This window comes from Hippichthys cyanospilos, chromosome 7 (assembly GCF_059441005.1).
Source record: "Hippichthys cyanospilos isolate Australia breed blue-spotted pipefish chromosome 7, RoL_Hcya_1.0, whole genome shotgun sequence".
Classification (NCBI taxonomy): domain Eukaryota; kingdom Metazoa; phylum Chordata; class Actinopteri; order Syngnathiformes; family Syngnathidae; genus Hippichthys; species Hippichthys cyanospilos.
Genome location: NC_142375.1, coordinates 18,921,353 through 18,940,461, shown reverse-complemented (window position 1 = coordinate 18,940,461; position 19,109 = coordinate 18,921,353). Strand labels below are relative to the sequence as shown.

Genomic DNA, 19,109 nt, shown 5'->3' with positions numbered 1-19,109 from the left:
AGTCGTAGTGCAACAGGAGCAGGGTCCAAGAGCCCACAATGGAATTCGTATTAATCCTGAGAGTAGGCCATTGGGTTCAAAAGTTGTGGTCATAAGCTATTCTCTGCATAACAATGACGGCTGGATGCAGTACCACATGTCCCCAGCAGAGAACGCACGATGGTAGCATTTGGGTTGGGGCAGTCGAAAGTGTTTTTTTTATCTTCACCAAAAACGTTTTAAAAATACGCCTGGCTTAAAACTACGGTGCCAAAGCACTAGAACAAAAACTGGTGTTCAGAGTCTGTGGGCGGAACAAGACATTTAGTGGGGCGAAAGGTTGTGGATTCGATCCCTTTAAGCGCTACTCATCTTTTAAGCCACGCCTCGAACTTCAAGCCGCAGCCAAGGACAGACGCGCATTACAGGACGCCATGTTTGTAGTTCTGTACTTGGCCGCTGTAACAAAATGGCATCAATATTCCAATGGTGTAAAATAGGTTGTGAAAGATGTGTTGTAGTGGCTAAACGTAGTTAAGACGCGTGAACAAGAAGACGCTCAGTTCGGCAATATCCCAGCTTCAGTTTCATGTGTCGAAATAACAGGTAAATGTTTCCTTATTGTCGCTAGAGCGTCTGCACTGTGTGTGTGTGTGTGTGTGTGTGTGTTTTTTGCTAGCCAACTTCCTCTCGTTTAGCTCCAATAGCGAAGGCTTAAACTCACAATAACACAGTGTAGGTCAAATAAACGATAATCATTCACATGTGCTTTGTGTTTATATAAATTTGGTTTCTCGGTGCTTGGTGTCGTTTAGCTTCCGCAACATTAGCACGCGAATAGAATAACCTTTGGCACAACAACTACAAATACCACGTGATACGCATCTACTTGTCAAAATTGTTTGTTTTCAGTTTGATTTCATCCTGTCATTATTAATGATTTGCTGCTATTTGTAAGTGTCCACAAAACTATCCATACAATTAACAAATTTGATTAAAAAGTCAAGGACATATAATGTATATAGAATAGAATTAGCTTCGTTCGCCATGTGTACCCCGAAAATAATCATTTTCAATGGCTTCAGTTAAGATACTATCGCAGCTATCACAGTTTTTTTAAATTATTATTTTAACAATTAATTTAACAATTATGCTCGAAAGTAATACAATGCGTGGCTTATTTTATCCATCCATCCATTTTCCATCCTCACTATTTCGGTGAGTTGTAGAAATAAAATAAAATAGAATAAAAAATTAAAATACCATAAGCTAAAGTTGATGTTGACATAAATCCAACAAGCAATTGGAAACAAAGAAAAAAACGTATTCTTTCACCTCTGCAGGATTGAACCAGACTTTGGATGGAGTCAGCACCCTGTTTGTCTTTTTGTGCCGTCACTTCATGTGACCGCACTTTGACAAATCAGTCGGCTCACCAACAGGAGAACAATGGTCAAGTATTTTACTAGCAAAAGTGACATCAACAGCATCTGGGACCATGTCGTGTCAGCGTTTTGGCAGCGCTATCCTAACCCCTTCAGGTGACATACAATACCGTCACGCTGACCCAAAATCGAACGATAAAAGTGCTTAAGCGTCATTGTGGTTTTCCAGCACTCACGTTCTCACGGAGGACGTCGTGTACCGCGAGGTTACCACGGACCACAAGCTTCTCTCCAGACGCCTGCTCACAAAAACCAACCGGCTGCCCCGCTGGGCTGAGCGTTTCTTCCCCGCCGGGATGTCACGCTCGGTGTACATTGTGGAGGACTCCATCGTGGACCCGGTCAGCCGGAGTCTGACGACCTACACCTGGAACCTCAACCACACGACTCTCATGGTGAGAAGGAACTTTCCTGTTATGAATGCAACATCTGCAGTGATGTTTCGATAGGTAAACAACTTCAACGAGTTGTCCATTTAAAGTGTGTCGCAATGGAAAAAAAATATATTGTTAAGAACGTTTTTGGCTAGATGTCCCACTTTAATTCCGTAAATGTCAAAAAGTGGACTTGCACAACCAGTTAGCATGTAAACAAAATGCCGGCTGCAGTTCGAACCACAAGTCGCTCCAATAATTCAAAAGGCTCATAGGGCTTATGAATAACGTTGTGTGTAACCAGTTAATCAGTTGTACTTACCATTGATGCTCACTAATCATTTACAGAAATTGCAGCCCTTTATTATTTATTTGGGATAGACAAACGAAGCTTCATGTAGCATTTGTGATGTTTTTTTGACTCATTTAAATGACACTCTTGGTTCAAGGAAGTTGGAAAAATTGAATACTTTTCCACTGCACTAGCGTTTTTTCTTTTAAATTAAGAGCACCATTAAGAGGAGTAAAACAATAGACAGGTAAAGCGTTCCCATCACTACTATTTAGATCATTAAGTAAAGTGTCTTTGAGTGTGTCTTTGAAAGTACTGCAATTTTTTTCTATACAGATGCAGTTTTTCAATACTACAAGCTTTCAATAACTACAAGGCATCTACTGATCAAATGTTTTTTAAAAAATGATAAAAATCGCACATAGTCTAATGCATCTTATTGAACCGACTGAAAACCTAACAAACATATTGCTATATGGTTGGATTGGAAGAACAAAGCAATGTTTTCTTCTGGGTCTGTCGATAATTTACTAGTCTTCAACAGGCACAAAAAGCAAACTTCCTTTATACAAAAATCCCCATAAAATTCACATTTAATGAACAAGGCAATCTTATTCAAAGCACCATAGGTATATATTTCTCCAGGAAATAGCCAAAGTAGGCAAAATGTTCTTCAAAGTTGTGTTTTGCACTGGTTTTGCTATGCATAGGACATAACACTGGCTATAAAAAGAAATAACTAACAATATAGATTTTTTTTTTAAGTATGGAATTGATGGAATTTTGACATATGAGGTATTGGACTGGTTCGGACGGGGCTACCAAAAAGGCTTAACGCTGAACCCCATTTTTTTTTTCACCTCAATTAAACCACCGTTTTCTCCAAAGAAAAACCTTTTGATGACGGCCACTAGGTGGCAGAAATGTTCTTTACAACACCCTTCACAAGTCCAGGGTGTATCACTTGACAATAGCTTTTTATTATCATGATTACTCTTATTATTATTTGAATCTTAAATAAATTAGTGTAAGAAACTATATATTACTTTTTTCTCATTTAAAGTAAAAATACATTCATGAGCTGTCTGCTTGCTGGATTATAGTCTATTAAAAAAGTGATCTGGGTTGCCACGGCAACTGAACAAATGAGATTCACTTTGTGACAAGCCAAAATGTTAACAGGAAAAAAGTTGATTGTTTCTTTCCGAATGCTTCTGTGTGTGTTCTCGCACCAGTCAGTGGAGGAGCGATGCGTTTTCCAAGACTCGGCAGAGCAGCCGGGCGTCACCCAGCTGAAACGAGAGTCGTGGATCTCCTCCAGCATTTACGGCTTCTCCAGACCCATCCAGGTGCCCCGATATCTTTTTATCCTTTTACTCCAGCAAGTTGATGCGCGTGAAAGGTCTCGCCTTAATTGGATTGTTTATGCACAGTCAGTTGTTTTGTGCCAGAAACTCTGAGGAATTTGTTTTCCGCAGGGCATAAAAATTCTTCACAAGTTCAAAACAGGAAGTTATGTTCTTCATATCTGTCCTCCATGTAACCCCATTTCCTGTTTTTTTTTTCTCCCTCCTGTCTGCGCTCAGGAGTTTGGATTAGCCCGCTTGAAGAGTAACCAAGCGAAAGCCATGAAAGGGTTGGAATATGCGCTGTCAAACCTTCAAGGTTGGTCTACACAACGAAGTCTACTTCATAAAACACAATAAGTGTCAAATTTGGAAACATTACTTTGTGTGTGCGAGTAGTCAGAATCTCTATTTGCTTATATACTAGCAACTAGCAATATGACCAAAAAAATTAGATCTCAATTTTCTCCTATCTTCTTCAATACATAAACCCAACAATTATAAATTGAAATTGTATTTGTTTAATTTTAATTCATGAAATTGAAATAGGAATATTTATCATGTGGTATTATCACTTTTGAAGATTTTTGCGATATGGGAGTCCAATCCTCAAAGTCATTGAAAGGCTTGCAAATGTTGTACTCTGTAAGTTGGCCGCTAGCGCCACCCGGTGGTTTTGGGGTCTCAACACAAAAATTTCTCTTGCACCACATAGCAAGTTGCAAATAATTTATGCAAAAATCAGGGGAAAGTGCATGATAAAACATCGTGTTTTTAATATGTCCAAAATGAACAATTTTTCCGATTTTGAATGGCAGTAAATGAGCCCGACATGGGCTAAATTTGACACCCATGTTGTGTACCTCTGGACCTCCCGTTTGCAAGCATTTAGAAGGGGTGACAGCGTGGCATATTGAAAGTCATCTTGCTTTGACAAGCTATGCAATGTTTTAGCCTGCTCATATTTTGGTTTTTTTTTTTGGTCTGCTTTTCCTTTGATGTCACACATCAAAAAGCCCGAGTTTGGTCAAAATTTCTTCCAGAGGTTGTATACAACAATTAACACCTATTGTTATCGCAATTTAGCAAATTTTCAAATATCCAATTTTTTTAACATGATGACTTATTCAAATTAATTAGATACATTTGTTTATTCCACTATTAGCAGCGTAACTGCCAGTTTTTTTGTTTTTTTGTTTTGGTACTGATTGTCATTACAAGGAAGGAGAAAGCTTGTCCTTTTTTATGTGATTCAATGACAAGCAACACCAGCCGACATGAAATGCATGCAATGGAAATGTGTGTGTTAGTGCTGTGTGTGATGCTGAAGAGTCATGGATGTCCCAACTCTTGTGTGATTTTGTCCCACCGCCGCCACCTTCAGACGTCGGCCTCAGGCTGAGCGGCCTGGTGAGTATGCCAGCGGTACACCCGCATCATCGGAAACGAGAGATGCCAGGGTAGCTGAACATAAGTAAATGCTGTAAACAAACCCCGCCAAAAAGTCAAAAGCATCTGTTTTGACAGATGTTTGATGCCTAGCGCTACCCTAAATGTTTAGAACCCTGCTCAATAGTGTCTAGCACCAATTTAGATGATGGACACACTGGGCCCAAGCTCATCTAAGGCAGTAGAATGCAAAGTGGAAGTGGTTTGTGGTCTGACGAGTCCACATTTCAAATAGTTTTGGGAAATTGTGGAACTCATGTCCTCCAGGCCAAGGAGAAAAAGAACCGTCCCATCCCAACTATATCTTCAAAATGAAAACATGTCAAAAGAAACATCCAGAAGAAAAATAGATCTTGTGCTGTACGAGAAATCTTTTTTCGTGAGATCTTGTCGTACGAGATCTCTCATTGCCTACAAACTACATTCTGCATGTGTGACAAGTAGACTGGCTTGCCTGTAGTCCAGACCTGTACACCGTTCAAAATGCGTGGATTTATGAAGCATAATAACAACAAGGGATGTCCATTTTTTGCTAATGTCTGGCAGCTAGCTTAAGATGTTGCCTCGCGCCGATCTGCAGACAGGCAAATCGCTTTGTTAAAATGCGTTAGCTCGTGGAAACCTTTGAATGTGACTCATGAGGAGTTTGTTGTAGAACATGCCGCTACAACGTGAAGTGGCTGAGAGGGTGGGCGGTTTCGGCTCACAAGTGGATCAGACACACCCAGCGTTTTGCTTTTGTGTGGATGCAGGAGAGACGCCCCAGCGACCGCTCCGGGGTTCGGTGAAGGAAACCTCGGACAAGACCAAAGGAGCCTCCAAGAGCCTGGCCTCCACTGCGCAGAACCCTCAGCAGTACGTCTGACGGAGGACAAAATGAAAATGGACACTTCTCCTCGTTATCATCTAGACGTGTTTCGGGGGTCTGGTGGAATCATTTCAACGCATATCTTAAGCTACGTTTTTCCATTCGTATCAAGAATCGTCGATTCTTGAAAGTCTGAAGATCACGTCTGATTTTTGGCATGAGGAAACAAAACAAGCTCGCAATCAACTTGCACGCAATGTCGCTTAGTTATGCCTGAATTGTCGATCAGTCAAAGGCGCACCTTGGTTTTATATGATGTCAAGGCAAAACGTACTTTCTTCGGGTGGCTGTGTCAGTTTAGAATCCTGTTTTTACAGCTGTTTTGCTTAGATTATGTTAATGTAGATTAGTGATGGGGGGAAAAAAATGAAGCTTCATGAAGCACCTGTGTTGTTATTATTTATTTTTTTACTCATCTGGATAAGTTAAAAAGAAACATTAGTGCAGTGGAAATGTAATGAACTTCCCCTGCCTCTTTGAACCAGGAGTGCCCTCTAGAGGAGTCAAAACAAATATCACAAGTGCCTCATGAAGCTTCGTTTGTCCATCACTAATGTAATTATTTATTGCCTGGAGAATCTACTTGTGTTTCATTCATATCAATCTCTAATGGTGCATTTGTTATTTTTCCAGGCTTCTCAATGAAGCTGAAATATTTCAAGTGTAAAAAGTTTTTAAATGTGTTATTTCAGAGGAATAGATTTGCTCTAAATGTCTTTTTGTTATCAAGCATGTCTTTGAATAAATCAGGCATGTATATTGACAAACAGCAGTTTTCATTTTACTCCAATGGAATTGTGGATCATCCACAATATGTCATTTACAATATGTCATTTACAGGATATGTCATTTATCCACACACACACAAGGAATTTTTCTATCATATTGGGGACATCTTAACATAATGCGTTTCCTGAGACTTTTGCTAATGGGGTATTGTAGCCAGAAACTTGAAATCGTAATTAGCATTTTTACCGGCCACATAAAATGATGTGGCGGGCCAAATCCAGCCCCCGGGGCTTACCTTTGACACCTGAATAGAATAGATGAATAGAGTTTTAGGTATATTATATATTATATGTTAGATATATTCTAACATATTCTAGATATATTCTACAATCTTTATAGATAATTATCTTATTTATAGTTGGGGATGCTGAATGGGGGTGCAAAAGGTTTTCTTCTTGGGGGGGGGGGGAATTTTCATTTCAAATGAATTTTTATAGTATATATATATATATATATATATATATATATATATATATATATATATATATATATATATATATATATATATATATATATATATATATATATATATATATATATAAAATTACTCTCCCAATTTTGTTCTTTTCGCGTCATATTATATCCCATTTGGTTACGCTTCTAGTTTTGTAGTTTTAAGTTGGAGTTTTTAGCCAATTAGAATTAGAATTTTTAGCCAATTAGAATTAGAAGCTAACTTTGTCGCCAGGCTGTATGTAATCTGCCTTTTAGCTAGGCCTTTTCGCGTCAACACGGCGCGGGCCTTCTGCGCAAGCGCAGACGGATATATCAGCGGCCCGTTTAACTTGATAGCTGTAATAGCCAAACGAGTAATAAGATCGCCATCTAGAGGCCTCGCGTAGAACGGGACGTTAGTGGATGCTAACTACAGTAAAGCGGTGCAATGCTTAACAAGCAAGCTACACGGCGTTGGCTATGCCTGATTGCTAGCGTAGCTATTAGCTAACCTGTCCCGACTCGGCCATACTGTATTTCTAAATGGGCTACCAGGGGCGTGAGCTCGCCCAGGCAAATAGTTCTTTCTGCTGGGACTGCCTTTTGTTTGCAAAGGATCGATTTGGTGTTTGGAATTACACCGGATTTGCAAACGTCAAATGTTTGTTTCACCAAGGCAGCAAGAGACACCGTCTGGACGGCTGGACACGGTGCTTTCAAAAACTTCTTGAGACACACGAGTGGATATGCGATATTGTGCATCTCAGTTCGAAGTTACGGTGCTTAAAAAAAAACCAAAAACTTTTGGGAACACCCGAGTGGATACACAGCGCCAAGAGAAAGCTCAAGAGGTGAAGAAAAATCGGGAGATATTGCAAAGACTGATCAATTGTGACCGCCGTTTGTTTTGGTGAGTGCAAGCATTTTCTTTATTTATCTTTTCATTTTGAATATGTTTCTGTTATTTTATTTCGTTCATATTCAATTAAGAGTAAAGAAATGAAACGATGTTCTTCTTATATTAAACTGCGATTTGTAATTGTGACTTCATAAAAATTCGTGGATATTTATTTTTAAATTATTATTATTTTTTTAAGTTTTGACAACATCACGTGTCATGACAAGTTTTAATGACTGATGCGGGTTTATTGATGTTTAAAAACTCCGGAAAATACCGTGTAGCCCATTAATGCGTACGTGTGCGTCTGACGTCACAGAAGGCGTACGTGGGTGTCATAGTGTGTATATATATATATGTGTGTATATATATCCTACCTTATTATTTGATAGATTATGGACTGTAGTCTGCTCGTGGAAGTGAACGGAATAAGAATTTAATTGTGTGGTATTACTATGCACATGACGATAAAACTCTTGAATCTTAAAAATGAAATAAAATGCCTGTGTCGCATCAGCCATATTCATAGGCATACTTTTACACAATTACATATCCGTGCACATATTCACACCAAGCCAACAACAAAGCCGAGGCAAAGTTTTAAGTATAAAACATTTTAATTATATTACAATGAGAACGTACACAATACCTTCAAGTGTTTGCTCAAATGTAGCCAGCACCAGGTACTCGTGCACACACACACACACACTCTCCCACACATTCACTCATGCAGACACACACCCAAAAAACATATATAACATTTTGTGAACGCCTAATACACATCTGCTAAAAGAAGGAACATATTTACAGGTCTCTGGCACAGAACGCTCCCCCTCCTATACACACACACACACACCCGTCCGTCTCCTCTTGACTCGAGTGTCCTTTATTATAATCTCTATTCATATTTCTATTACAAAAAGGTTACCCTACTTAAAGCTACACGGCGTTACAAACGGTTGAGTTACACGGCATGGTGAGGGTGTTCAAAAGTGACTTTTGTATTTGGCAGGAATATTGATTTGTTAAGCACCTATTATGCACAGCAGACCGCTCATCATCATCTTCATCATCCTCGCGGTCACGCTGCGTTTGTGAGTTCAATCTCTGTGCAACAGCTACAAGCGCGCCGGCCATCGCGGACTTCGAGTGGATACAGTGGATGATCAGTCCATTATTACATACATACACACATACATACATACATCTCTTTGTGTTAGTTATTTATGAAAATATTTTTTTTTCCACAAGGCACATATAGTTAAATGGGTTCCCCATAGCTACTGTCTGCATAAGAACTACAAGTGATGTCAGCCACTCACATTCTACCAAGTGCTGTTTGGGCCACACCGAGAAAAAAAAAATACAAGTTAAAAATTGTTATTTTGTGGAATTTTTTTTTTGTATGAATCAAAGTGAGGTTTTGAGAACTCAGAAGAGGAAGGGGATTTTTTTTTTTAAGAGTAATAGATATCTATTCTATGCAAGGAATTAACACGTAGCATGAAAGTCAATAAAATATTACACTTTACAAGAATATGCACCTAATTTATAAAATTAATGTCTATATTCCATTGTGGTTTTTTTTTATTTTAAAAGAATAAAATAAAAGATTTTATTTTACAGGGTAAAAATTAGTTTTACTTTTTTTTCGGACAAAAAAAGAATAAAAAAAAGGAAAACAAAAGAAAAAAGTAATTTTCTGAAGAAAAAAAAATCATAATTGATTGTTTTTGAAAAATGAAACATTGCAAGAAAATCAGACATTTATCAGGCCAAAATTTGCATTTGGAAGGAAAGATTTGTTTGGAAAAAGAAAAAAAATATGATTAATAAACATTTTCAAAAAGGACAATTTATAGAACAAAAGATGTGAATGTTTTTTTGTTTTGTTTTTTTTAAGTTGCTGTCACTTTTTTATGGTGATATTTGGACTTCACTGTGATGAAAACTTGTTACGTTTTTGTCCGTACAATAAAATTCACATCAAATTAGGACTTATTTTCTTGTCAAATTTTTTTGCAGTTATCAAAAAAGTCCTAACATTTAGATCTGTTTTTCTTTGCAATATTGCGTCGTTATATTTTTCCTCCACATGGCCTAATCTTTTGTTCTTCGCCCCTGATTCCGGTTGGTCCAATCCGGCGTGTGGCCCATCGCTCGCCCTATCCTCATCCCAACAGGGAGGTTCTGTGCAAGAGATCATCTTTTATGCAATTAATATGCTTCTTATCAAAGCGGTATCACTGCCACACCAAAAAGAAAGAAAGAAAAAAGGCTCAGGATCACTTATAATAAAAGTCATGACATCATTAACTTGAAAAAGAATTCATGAACGTGTGCTCATTTTAGTGTGGAATCCTTGACCACCAGGGGGCAGTAGGAGGCAGACTGATCAACAGTTCTTTGAATTCGAACCCTTTTTTTTATGTCCAGCCAATCTCAAATGTTGCAATTTTTGTATAACAGATGGTTAAAAATGGCTGGTATGAAAGCTAACTAATTGCTAAAGTGATCCAATACTTTGAGTAATTCATTATTTTAGGTAATTACGGTATATACTATATAATCAACTATTTTGCTTCGGTCATTTAATCCCAAAGTCACTTATACTTGATATACTTAAGATAATACATTAAAAAAGTTATGGATTAGTTTATTACTTAATTACCTTAAGCATTAAACTAGTTTAGTCATTAATGACCTAAAATAAGATTCCTTAAGTATTTAAAGAAAAAGAAAATTGTACATAATGACCTAAAGTAATTGATTACTTTAGTATTTCATTACCTTAAGCATTAAAAGATTTTAGTCAATAATTACTTAAAATAATCACTAGTAATCAAAGTAATTCATTATTTTAGGACGTAATTAGCGAAAGTAATGGATTATTTGTACTTTATTACGCAAAATAATGGATTACATAAGTACTTAAAGCAATTAATCACTCTTGTACGCAATTACTTAAGTATTTATTTACTGAAAATATTGAATTATTTATGTACTTAATGACCTAAAGTATTTGATTGCTTCAAAAATAATTACTGAATTACAATAATAAGAGTACTTAAAGCAATGTCTGTTGTACACAGTTACCTAAAGTCATAATAATTAACTACTCAAAATAATGAACAGTTTGAGTACTTAATTACCGAAATTACTCTAATAATCAATTACGTTCTTCATAAGCAGCCATTTTAGACCCTGCTTTAGCCAAACACTTGAAAAATATTTTGAAAAGAATGTAAATGCGAATTATTTTTGGACTATTATAAAAAAACGTTAATTAACGTTAATTGTTAACTGTGATGTAAATTTTGTCATTCTTCTAGTGCCTGGTTACATTTGGCCAATTTCGGATTGGGATGTTTTGGCCTACATTTGTTACTTTTGAAGAGTGGGCAGGTTTTTCTAATTTAGAAATTCATCACGTGAAACTGAGCCTTTTTTTGTGTGTGTGGCAGCAGTCCGCTCCCCAAAATTTTCGAGCCAACAGACTAAAAAGAGCGCTACAAACTGTCATGTTCAAATCCTCGACATGAATGTAAACTGTCATTTACGACGAAAAAAAAAACAGCTTTTTTTTTGTTGAGTTTAAATCTCCATTTTTTTTTTTCTTGACCCTCCTGCAGTGTTTGAAGAGAGTGCAGATAGGAGGTTGTCAAGAGTTGGTCACCATTAAATGCACCACAGTCAAAAGCAAAAAACAAAAAAAAAAACAAAGAGATACAAAAAAAAAACCCTGGCCGCCCTCCAAAAAAAAAAAAAAAAAGCAAGATGGTCGTATTGCTGTGTCAGCTAACAAACAAACCGAAAAAAAAGCAAACACTGTTGTTGGAGCCGAGGCCCGGCAGGGACGTTTTTGGGGAGACGATCGCGCCGCGAAGCTGCCATCGGGTCAATTAGTCTTAAAACAAAACAAAACAAAAAAAAATCGCTCCTCTCCCGGCCGCGCCTGCTCAACCAACACAAAGTCTTTGAAAAAAAAAAAAAAAAAAAAAAATCTTGCACAAAACACGCTTCAAGCCTTAAAGTTTCCAGCCCCCGGTGTTGACCGTTTTCGCTGGGGGGGGGCGGACGAGAAGCTGCCGTGGGGCGTTACCAGTGTGGAGGGTGGGGCGCCATAATGATGGAGATCAGGGGAGGGACCTCTCCTGGAACGCCCCCTGCTGGTTGGAAGTGTTTTTGGTTGATGTTTTCAGTGGATGAGGGAGGAGTTAGGGAGGAGCAACCTGAGTGGGGGACCGGGTTTTGGGGGCGGGGTCACCAAGGCACAGAACACAGCAGGAGAGTCTGCCCCCAATACTCCCTTCCACAAATCTCTCTCTCTTTAAACATAGATTTATCGTCCCATTTCTATACAACGCTATACTGTACATACATGCAGCGGCCACTACATTAGGTACACCTGCACAATCGAAAAAGACTGCATTCACCACTTGGCCGTCACGGAGATGATAGCGCTCGCTCTCAAGTGGTATTCATTGAGTGATGCCTTACATTAGTGATGGGAAAATGAAGCTTCATGAAGCGCCTGTCTTACTGTTTTACCGCTCTTGCGTTCAAAATAAACACGGGTGCAGGGGAAATGTGTGAAATTTCCCTGGCTTTTTTGAATGAAGAGTGCCATCTAGAGGAGAAAATACATCAAGTGCTTCGTGAAGCTTCATTTGGCCATCTCTATGCTACGGTATCACGGGGAAGTGTTAAAAGGTTGTAATAGTACAAAAAAAATGGACATTTTCACAGGGAATTACTATTTGTATTTTAAACATGTAATTTAAATCAAATTAAAAGGGGAGAAAATGCTATTTTTGCTGACAAACGTGAAGTAAAAGAAATTCTAGAAAAAAAGTTGTATGTTTGTTGATTGGGGGAAAAAAGGAGTTTTAAACACAAATGAAGATGTGTATTAGTAATGCTATGAGAAAAAGGAAGTTCAAAAAACAATTGAAATATTTGAATAAAAAATAGTAAATTACATTTTTGGAAATAATCTGAATTTGCTATGAATTTTGGATTATTATAAAATGTAATTATTATATGATAAAAGAGACATTTTAAAAAAGATCAACAAGTAAAGCAGCGCTAAAAACTGCTCTTAATATGAGCAAAAAAAGCTAGGATTTGAAATTTTGGCCTGTTTACTCAGCAAATACCACTTGAGACAGCATTATTACCTCTGCCAAGGCTTTTGTATTACATTTGTGTATACATCCATACTTAGTCAGTTTTGCATATTATATATTCAAAAAACTAGTATGTATGTTTACACAAAAAGATACATAAATCTATGATACGTATATACCTATCCATTCATATATATATATATATATATATATATATATATATATATATATATATATATACTATGTTTTTCTTTTTAAAAGAGCACATGTAGGAAAATAGAATACAAAAACATAATGCGAGAAAGAGACTACACTGGCGAATATAGTGATTTTTTTTTTGTGTGTGGGTTTGACATATTTTTAGCCTTTTATATCTTTTTTCTAGTCTTTTTTTTTTTTTTTTACAAGGCCTAAAATGATGGACCTTTTTTTTTTTTCTCGCAAAGATGTAGCCTGAAGTGGCCAAAAGAAGCGCCTCCTCCGTCAACTGTGACTGTCGTTTAGAACCTTAAACAAAAGGTTGCGAAGAATATTGCGGAACAATAAAACAAAAGTGAAAGTTGGTCATTTAGGGGATGTTTTTAAGAAGAGCATAAAAAAAAATAATAATTTGAAAGTGGCAGAGCTGCTGCGGAGGAACGCCGATTTTGACATTTGGTAACCACTGATTGTTTGGCTTGGAAAAAAAATGTTGGGGCGCGAGGCTCTCGAGGCGCCTGGTGGTCCCGCCGGAACCAATTGAAACACTCGGAGGAAGCACCCTCCTCCTACATGCTCTGCTACATCGCTTTGCTACTGAGCAAATAGAGTTGCGAAAAAGGCCTTAGTAGTCCATCCACACCATAGGGTGTTATAGTGTAGTGGTCAGTAGTGTGGAGTAGTGGTGAGGCAACCCAACAAAACCAAAAAAAATAAAATAAAAGCAAAAAAAATGGTGGTGGAAGGGCAATTTAAAAAAAAAATCGCTCTGGTTCCCTGCAGCAGCTCTGTGACTCAATATTGAAGATTAGCCTAGCTTTAGCTTGTCTCAAGACTAGAAATGGCGGGAAACAAAGAGAAAGTCATTTTTCTTTTTCTAAACATTATCAATCTGGAGGATTGTTAGCCTAACCCTAACAGCAGAAAACATTTTTAATTTACCGTCACAACAGTAATGGGGAAAAAAAAAGCTAGCTGAAAAAGTCTGCGTTGGTAACCGGAAAAGGGTTGCAAAATGGAGGCAACTGGACTCATTTTACTTATTGAAATTGTTGACTTTAAAAGTTATGCTATCAGGCTAACAATTGGATATAAGGCAATAAAAGGGGACCACTAAATTTACTATTTTGACAAACCGACATATTGACCATTTCACCAAGTAGTCCCATTCTATTGGCCGATACCCATTTAATGTTTCGCAGCTGTGTTCAGGATAGTCGGGGTGTGTAAAAAACACAACTGTTGCTTTTGTTCTGATTAGACACTGGATAAATCCAAGTTTTCTTGTAGAAAATGAAGTTAGATTTTAGGAAACTTAAATCCGCCATTTCATTGTTAAAACCAGGCTAACTGGTTCTTACTTCACTTCTCCGGTGCTAAGCCAAAAAGTTTCCGGATTCTGGCGTGGGAATACCATTGATCTGTTCGCACTCACATTTCTGACTATTGCTTGTACTGTGTGGTGCAGCTGGCTGATGAGGTCCAAGTTGTGTACGTTACGGACTACAGAAACCGAAGGAGGTGATTTGCATATTTTAAGGCCTTTGTCTGTGTGTTATTGCCATGTGGAGATGACGCGGAGCTTTTGATGCGGTATTGTCTGACAGACATATACAAACACACATGCACACATACATACAGACTCCCAAATCCTGATTAACAAGTTAAAGCTACCCATCTCACCATAGAAGTCCCCCATTGCTCTCCTTCAGCTATACTGGCTAAGGGGCTGCCTTGTTGGTTGGTTAGCAAGATAAATGCTTGGTTTGTTGGTTGGTTGGTGGGTGGGGTTTGGTGGGTGGGTGGGTGGGTTGGTGGGCTGATTGGTTAGCAAGAAAGATGCTCGACTGGTCGGTTGGTTGGTTGGTAAGATACAGTTCCTTACTGGTTAGTTTTTTGCTTGGTTGTTGGTCGGTTAGCAATATACTGTAGTTGCTTGACTGGTTGGTTGGTTGGTTGGTTGGTTGATGTTGGGTCAGAGAATGAGAGCTGTTCAGAAGGCTTGTGTGGACTACTCTGTTGTCGGACATGGTGGTCCGGAGGTGAGACGTGTAGGTCAAAGAAGCCGGATGGTCTGGCCATGGGAGTCTAACAGTGGTGTGGCTGCAGTCTGTGGGAATGTGGGGCCGTGTAGCTGGTGTCGCTGGAGCTGCTCTGGAGGCTGTAGTGGTCCTCCTCTTCTTCATCCTCCACCTCCTCTTCCTCAGGGTCACTGATGCTCCCCACGCTGTCTACCTCGACAGGGGTGAATTCCATGCCCTCAATGTCCACCTCTGAGCACAAAAAACAAAACAAAACAGAAAACGTTTAATGCAATTCTTATAGCTATGGACATTGTAGGACTCCATGTGGTTGATATGTCTAAATTAACGATACACATCAATATACCACCTAATATCCCAAGAAACACGTTCTACAAACATTACTTTTAAATTTGGCTGGTTTGATTTTGAAAAAAAAACAAAAAAACAATAGCAGTGCGCATGTACTGTAAAGGAAAAGGCGCAAACATGCTTCTGGCCTAGCCTCGAAGCGGATACTTTGTCACCCTATTTTTAAGCTGAGCACCCGACATGGTCAACTTTTTCCCCCTCAGCCCTAGTATGAATGTCTTCTTAAACATGTTACCACCTGCAAAAGGCCGGTTAGAAATCCCAATAGAGGAGATTCTGCCAAAAAGTCTGATTTTTCTTCAGGGATGGACTGTCAAGTGTTAACCTTTCAAAATCACCTGAAGACCAAGACAATTCCAATCACCATGCGGCTTTACACTTAGATCAGTGGGAGGTCTCCAGGTCAAGGAATAAGCAGAAGAATGCAACTGAGGTGTGGGAGCAAACAGATACGGTGTCAACATGTGTGTCAGACACCTGTAGGCCATGCCTGAATGGAAGAGCATATGGAGGTCAGGCTCAGACCACCATTTAGCTGGCTTATGGCCAGAACTGCTTTCGAAAGCCTGCACAACTGTTTATATATTAGCTACTCAAGAAGTATTGTTGTCTTTGTATTGCAGGTTTATTTGTATGCCGGTAGTTTTGCCGAGCCAACTTTAATCCTCACATACAAAGTAGGGATGGCTTGATAGACTTTTAGATACCAATAGTGCAGTTCTAGCCATAGAAAATGAATTTACAGATGATTTTGATTATTTTGTACGTTTCTGTGTTGTCACTGATCATATGGGTCAACCCACAGGCAGCATGTGTTCAGTTCCCACTATTGATAACGTGAATGTGAGCATAAGCGGCCGTTTGTCCCTCTATCTCAACCAGTCCAGTATCTAGTCTGTGGGGCTCCATACTCCTCGTGATCCTCAACTGTGTAAGTGATATAAAAAATGCACGGATGCACTGATTACTTTTGTATGCCGCTGCTATAAATTTGGAATTTTCCCATCGCGGGACTGATATGAATACTATCCTACATGGCAGACGGTAGTCCAACAGTCAGATATCCTACCTTGCTCAGAGTCAGTGGAGATGGTGGAGCCCATGCTGTCAGTGCGGATGCGCTCCACAGATCCAGACACCGAGAGCTGCTCAAGGCGGCGTTTGAGGTAGCGGTGCTCTCTCTGCAGCTGCTCCTTCATGTTTAAAGCCTTCCTATCCTGCTCCTCCAGCTTCTGCAAACAAGAATGGACAAAAGCCACTGAATCAATAGATGTTGGGTCCAAGCCAAACATGAATTTGCATCAGAATTGCGAGCAAATTTTCCTAATCTGTTTAAAGTCAGGTAGTGATGACAACAGAAGCTTGTTTTGTACAAAAAGATTTTTGACAGTTGAGTAGTCCCACTCATTCCACAAGCCAAATTCATAGACTATATCCAGTCAATATCGCATTCCTGTCACTCATACAAACAAGTAACGTTTCAGACAGTTGTTTGTGAGCCGAATTTATTCATAAGTTGTTTGTCATGCCTTTGGTTCGAAGTCATCTGTCAAAGTACCGTTTATGAAGAGTTGAAATATGAATAAGTTCATAATTGTTGTTCATTAGCGAGAAAAGAGTTTAAAAGTCACGGTTAAAATGGTGCGCGTGAGACATCTTTGACGGGGATTGTTTGTAAACAGACGAGGGAGCAGAGGAGTTAGAGGAAATCTTTGATGTCTGTCTTGGAGATAGAAAAAAAATCAAGAACAATGAATGAATGTACATGAGAACTGCATGTTATGCTTTTGTGGACTGGAAACGTTGGACTGGAAAGTATTGAATTTGTAAATATTTCTGTATAAGCACAACATAAGGGGAAGCTATTTTTTGGGAGTTTCAAACGTTGAAAGCTCATAGATTGCTATTCGGGTACTGTATTAGCATACCGCTAACTTTAGCATGCTCCTGTTAACATGGCATCCGTAGGGACAGTCACAGTTGATTGTGGCCGATAGTGTGAGAAACATTTGAAGAAAACTATTCAAAACCTAACCAAAAGCGAAACCATTTTTTTTCCACGCCAAACAGGTCAAGTTACAAAATAACGTGTTCAATGCATTTCAACATTCAAGGAGGAAGTGGCTGAAATGACCAAGCATAAATAAATAAATAATACACTGTCCTTTGCTTTACCGTGAGAATGGATTTTTTTTTTTTTTTTGGGGGGTAGTGGTGGATTAAAGAGATGTTTCACACGAAAACTGCTGTTTTCAGGTCCGACAATGAACAGGCTATAATGTTTACACAGAGACGACATGCGCAATAAACAGGAAATGAAGGGTTAAAGCTGGATTTTCCACCAACCACATGGCAATGCTGCTTCAGCTGCTGGTAAACAGAACAAACGTTTTGCTTCAGCTTGTTTCCAAGGAGGCATCTGAAGATTTTAGGCCAAAAATGTGGATTTGGAACTTCTTTGTTTGAAGTCTTACCACCTTGACTAAAGTTCCTTGCAACTGAAGAAAAACAAGCTCAAAGCAACATGCTTCACCGCAGGCGTGTTGTTCTTCATGTGTACATATCTTTTGGAAGTGTGTCCAAAAGTTAATCCTTCATATCATCAGACCGTAAGACTTTTGTTTCGTTTGTTCAATAACATCGCACAGATGAACGCCACATATTTGAAATTTGAGTGAGGTAATAGGACCAGCCCACATTTTGCTGACAAAACTACAATGACATCTATCCATATCTGGTGTGTTTTAATACCTTGATGTGCATCTTGGCCCTTTTCAGCAAACTCAGTGTGGTATGTCTGGTACTGTCTGGACCCAAAGGCACCAGCTTCTTCAGCTGCTCCAAGTACAGCCGTAGTTTGGCGCGTCTGCAAGTACACAAAAGTAGGGTGAATGAGTAACAAGCCAAAAGCAGTAAATTGTGAGACGCTGTGACCTTGAAGGGCCTTTACAAATGCTTCTGTTCTAAGACCCACTGTTCAGGTTTTGGGAGAAAAAAAAAAACCATACACGGAGCAAGACAAACTCGTTACTACACGATCAGGAATGATTCCCTGCGGATTTGCATGCTTGTCCTTAAAAAGCAAGTACCTCCGATTGCAGTTCTCGACCTGTTTTTACACTTTACATAAGCCTTCTTTAGTTTGGAACCGGTTGATGGGTTTGAGGACTGGGGGGGAAAGTCAACCAAGTCGGGTAAGTCAAAAAGGAAAATGAGAAGAAGAAGAAAAAAGAAAAAGAACATCAAGTTCTCATCCCTCTAACATAGGAAGCACCTCTACTCATGAAATATTGTCGAATCATCATTTGGAAGTAATTTTAAGGATTCTATTACATGAGTATTGCAAATATCACCCTATGTAAGTGCGAACTAAATGGAAGTTAGCATGTGTTGATCTTGAATGCTAATTGAGAGATAAATAGTAATAGAAAGATAAATAATGGGTAACTACACTAACTTCACCCGTTTTTTTTTCAGATAATCCATTAAATTTGGCTTATCTGAAGGGCGTTAA

General features: G+C 38.7%; 3 protein-coding genes across 4 annotated transcripts in view; 2 read left to right on the top strand and 1 right to left on the bottom strand.

Moving 5' to 3' along the window:
* Window positions 1-402: 402 nt before the first annotated feature.
* LOC148421447 (PRELI domain-containing protein 1, mitochondrial-like) lies at window positions 403-6,520 on the top strand. 2 transcript variants are annotated; one of them, XM_088420521.1, is made up of 7 exons: window positions 403-585; window positions 1,323-1,520; window positions 1,594-1,819; window positions 3,326-3,439; window positions 3,677-3,755; window positions 4,821-4,846; window positions 5,638-6,520. In XM_088420521.1, the coding sequence occupies exons 2-7, from the start codon at window positions 1,429-1,431 to the stop codon at window positions 5,671-5,673; spliced, it is 573 nt and encodes a 190-aa protein (XP_088276647.1). In that variant the 5' UTR covers window positions 403-585; window positions 1,323-1,428; the 3' UTR covers window positions 5,674-6,520. The 2 variants fall into 2 exon arrangements, with proteins under 2 accessions (XP_088276647.1, XP_088276646.1); XM_088420520.1 differs by lacking the exon at window positions 4,821-4,846 and having other exon boundaries at window positions 405-585.
* Window positions 6,521-7,802: 1,282 nt separating this feature from the next.
* LOC148421445 (uncharacterized) overlaps window positions 7,803-19,109 on the top strand; it is a 64,582-nt gene continuing 53,275 nt past the window's right edge. The window contains exon 1 of the mRNA XM_088420299.1: window positions 7,803-7,887. The gene's annotated coding sequence lies outside the window, so the exon portion shown is untranslated. The remainder of the gene's footprint in view (window positions 7,888-19,109) is intronic.
* The window catches only part of mxd4 (MAX dimerization protein 4), a 30,116-nt gene continuing 24,269 nt past the window's right edge, over window positions 13,263-19,109 (bottom strand). Inside the window, exons 4-6 of the mRNA XM_088419734.1 lie at window positions 18,347-18,461; window positions 16,665-16,827; window positions 13,263-15,475 (exon numbers count right to left, since the gene is read on the bottom strand). Coding sequence (XP_088275860.1) covers window positions 15,291-15,475; window positions 16,665-16,827; window positions 18,347-18,461 — 463 coding nt within the window. The 3' untranslated portion in view covers window positions 13,263-15,290. The remainder of the gene's footprint in view (window positions 15,476-16,664; window positions 16,828-18,346; window positions 18,462-19,109) is intronic.

Coding starts and splice junctions, on each gene's coding strand:
- LOC148421447 (XM_088420520.1), top strand. CDS start 1,429: ATGGTCAAGTATTTTACTAGCAAAAGTGACATCAACAGCATCTGGGAC. Junction 3,440..3,676: donor GCTTCTCCAGACCCATCCAG/GTGCCCCGATAT, acceptor GTCTGCGCTCAG/GAGTTTGGATTAGCCCGCTT. Junction 3,756..5,637: donor TGCGCTGTCAAACCTTCAAG/GTTGGTCTACAC, acceptor GTGTGGATGCAG/GAGAGACGCCCCAGCGACCG.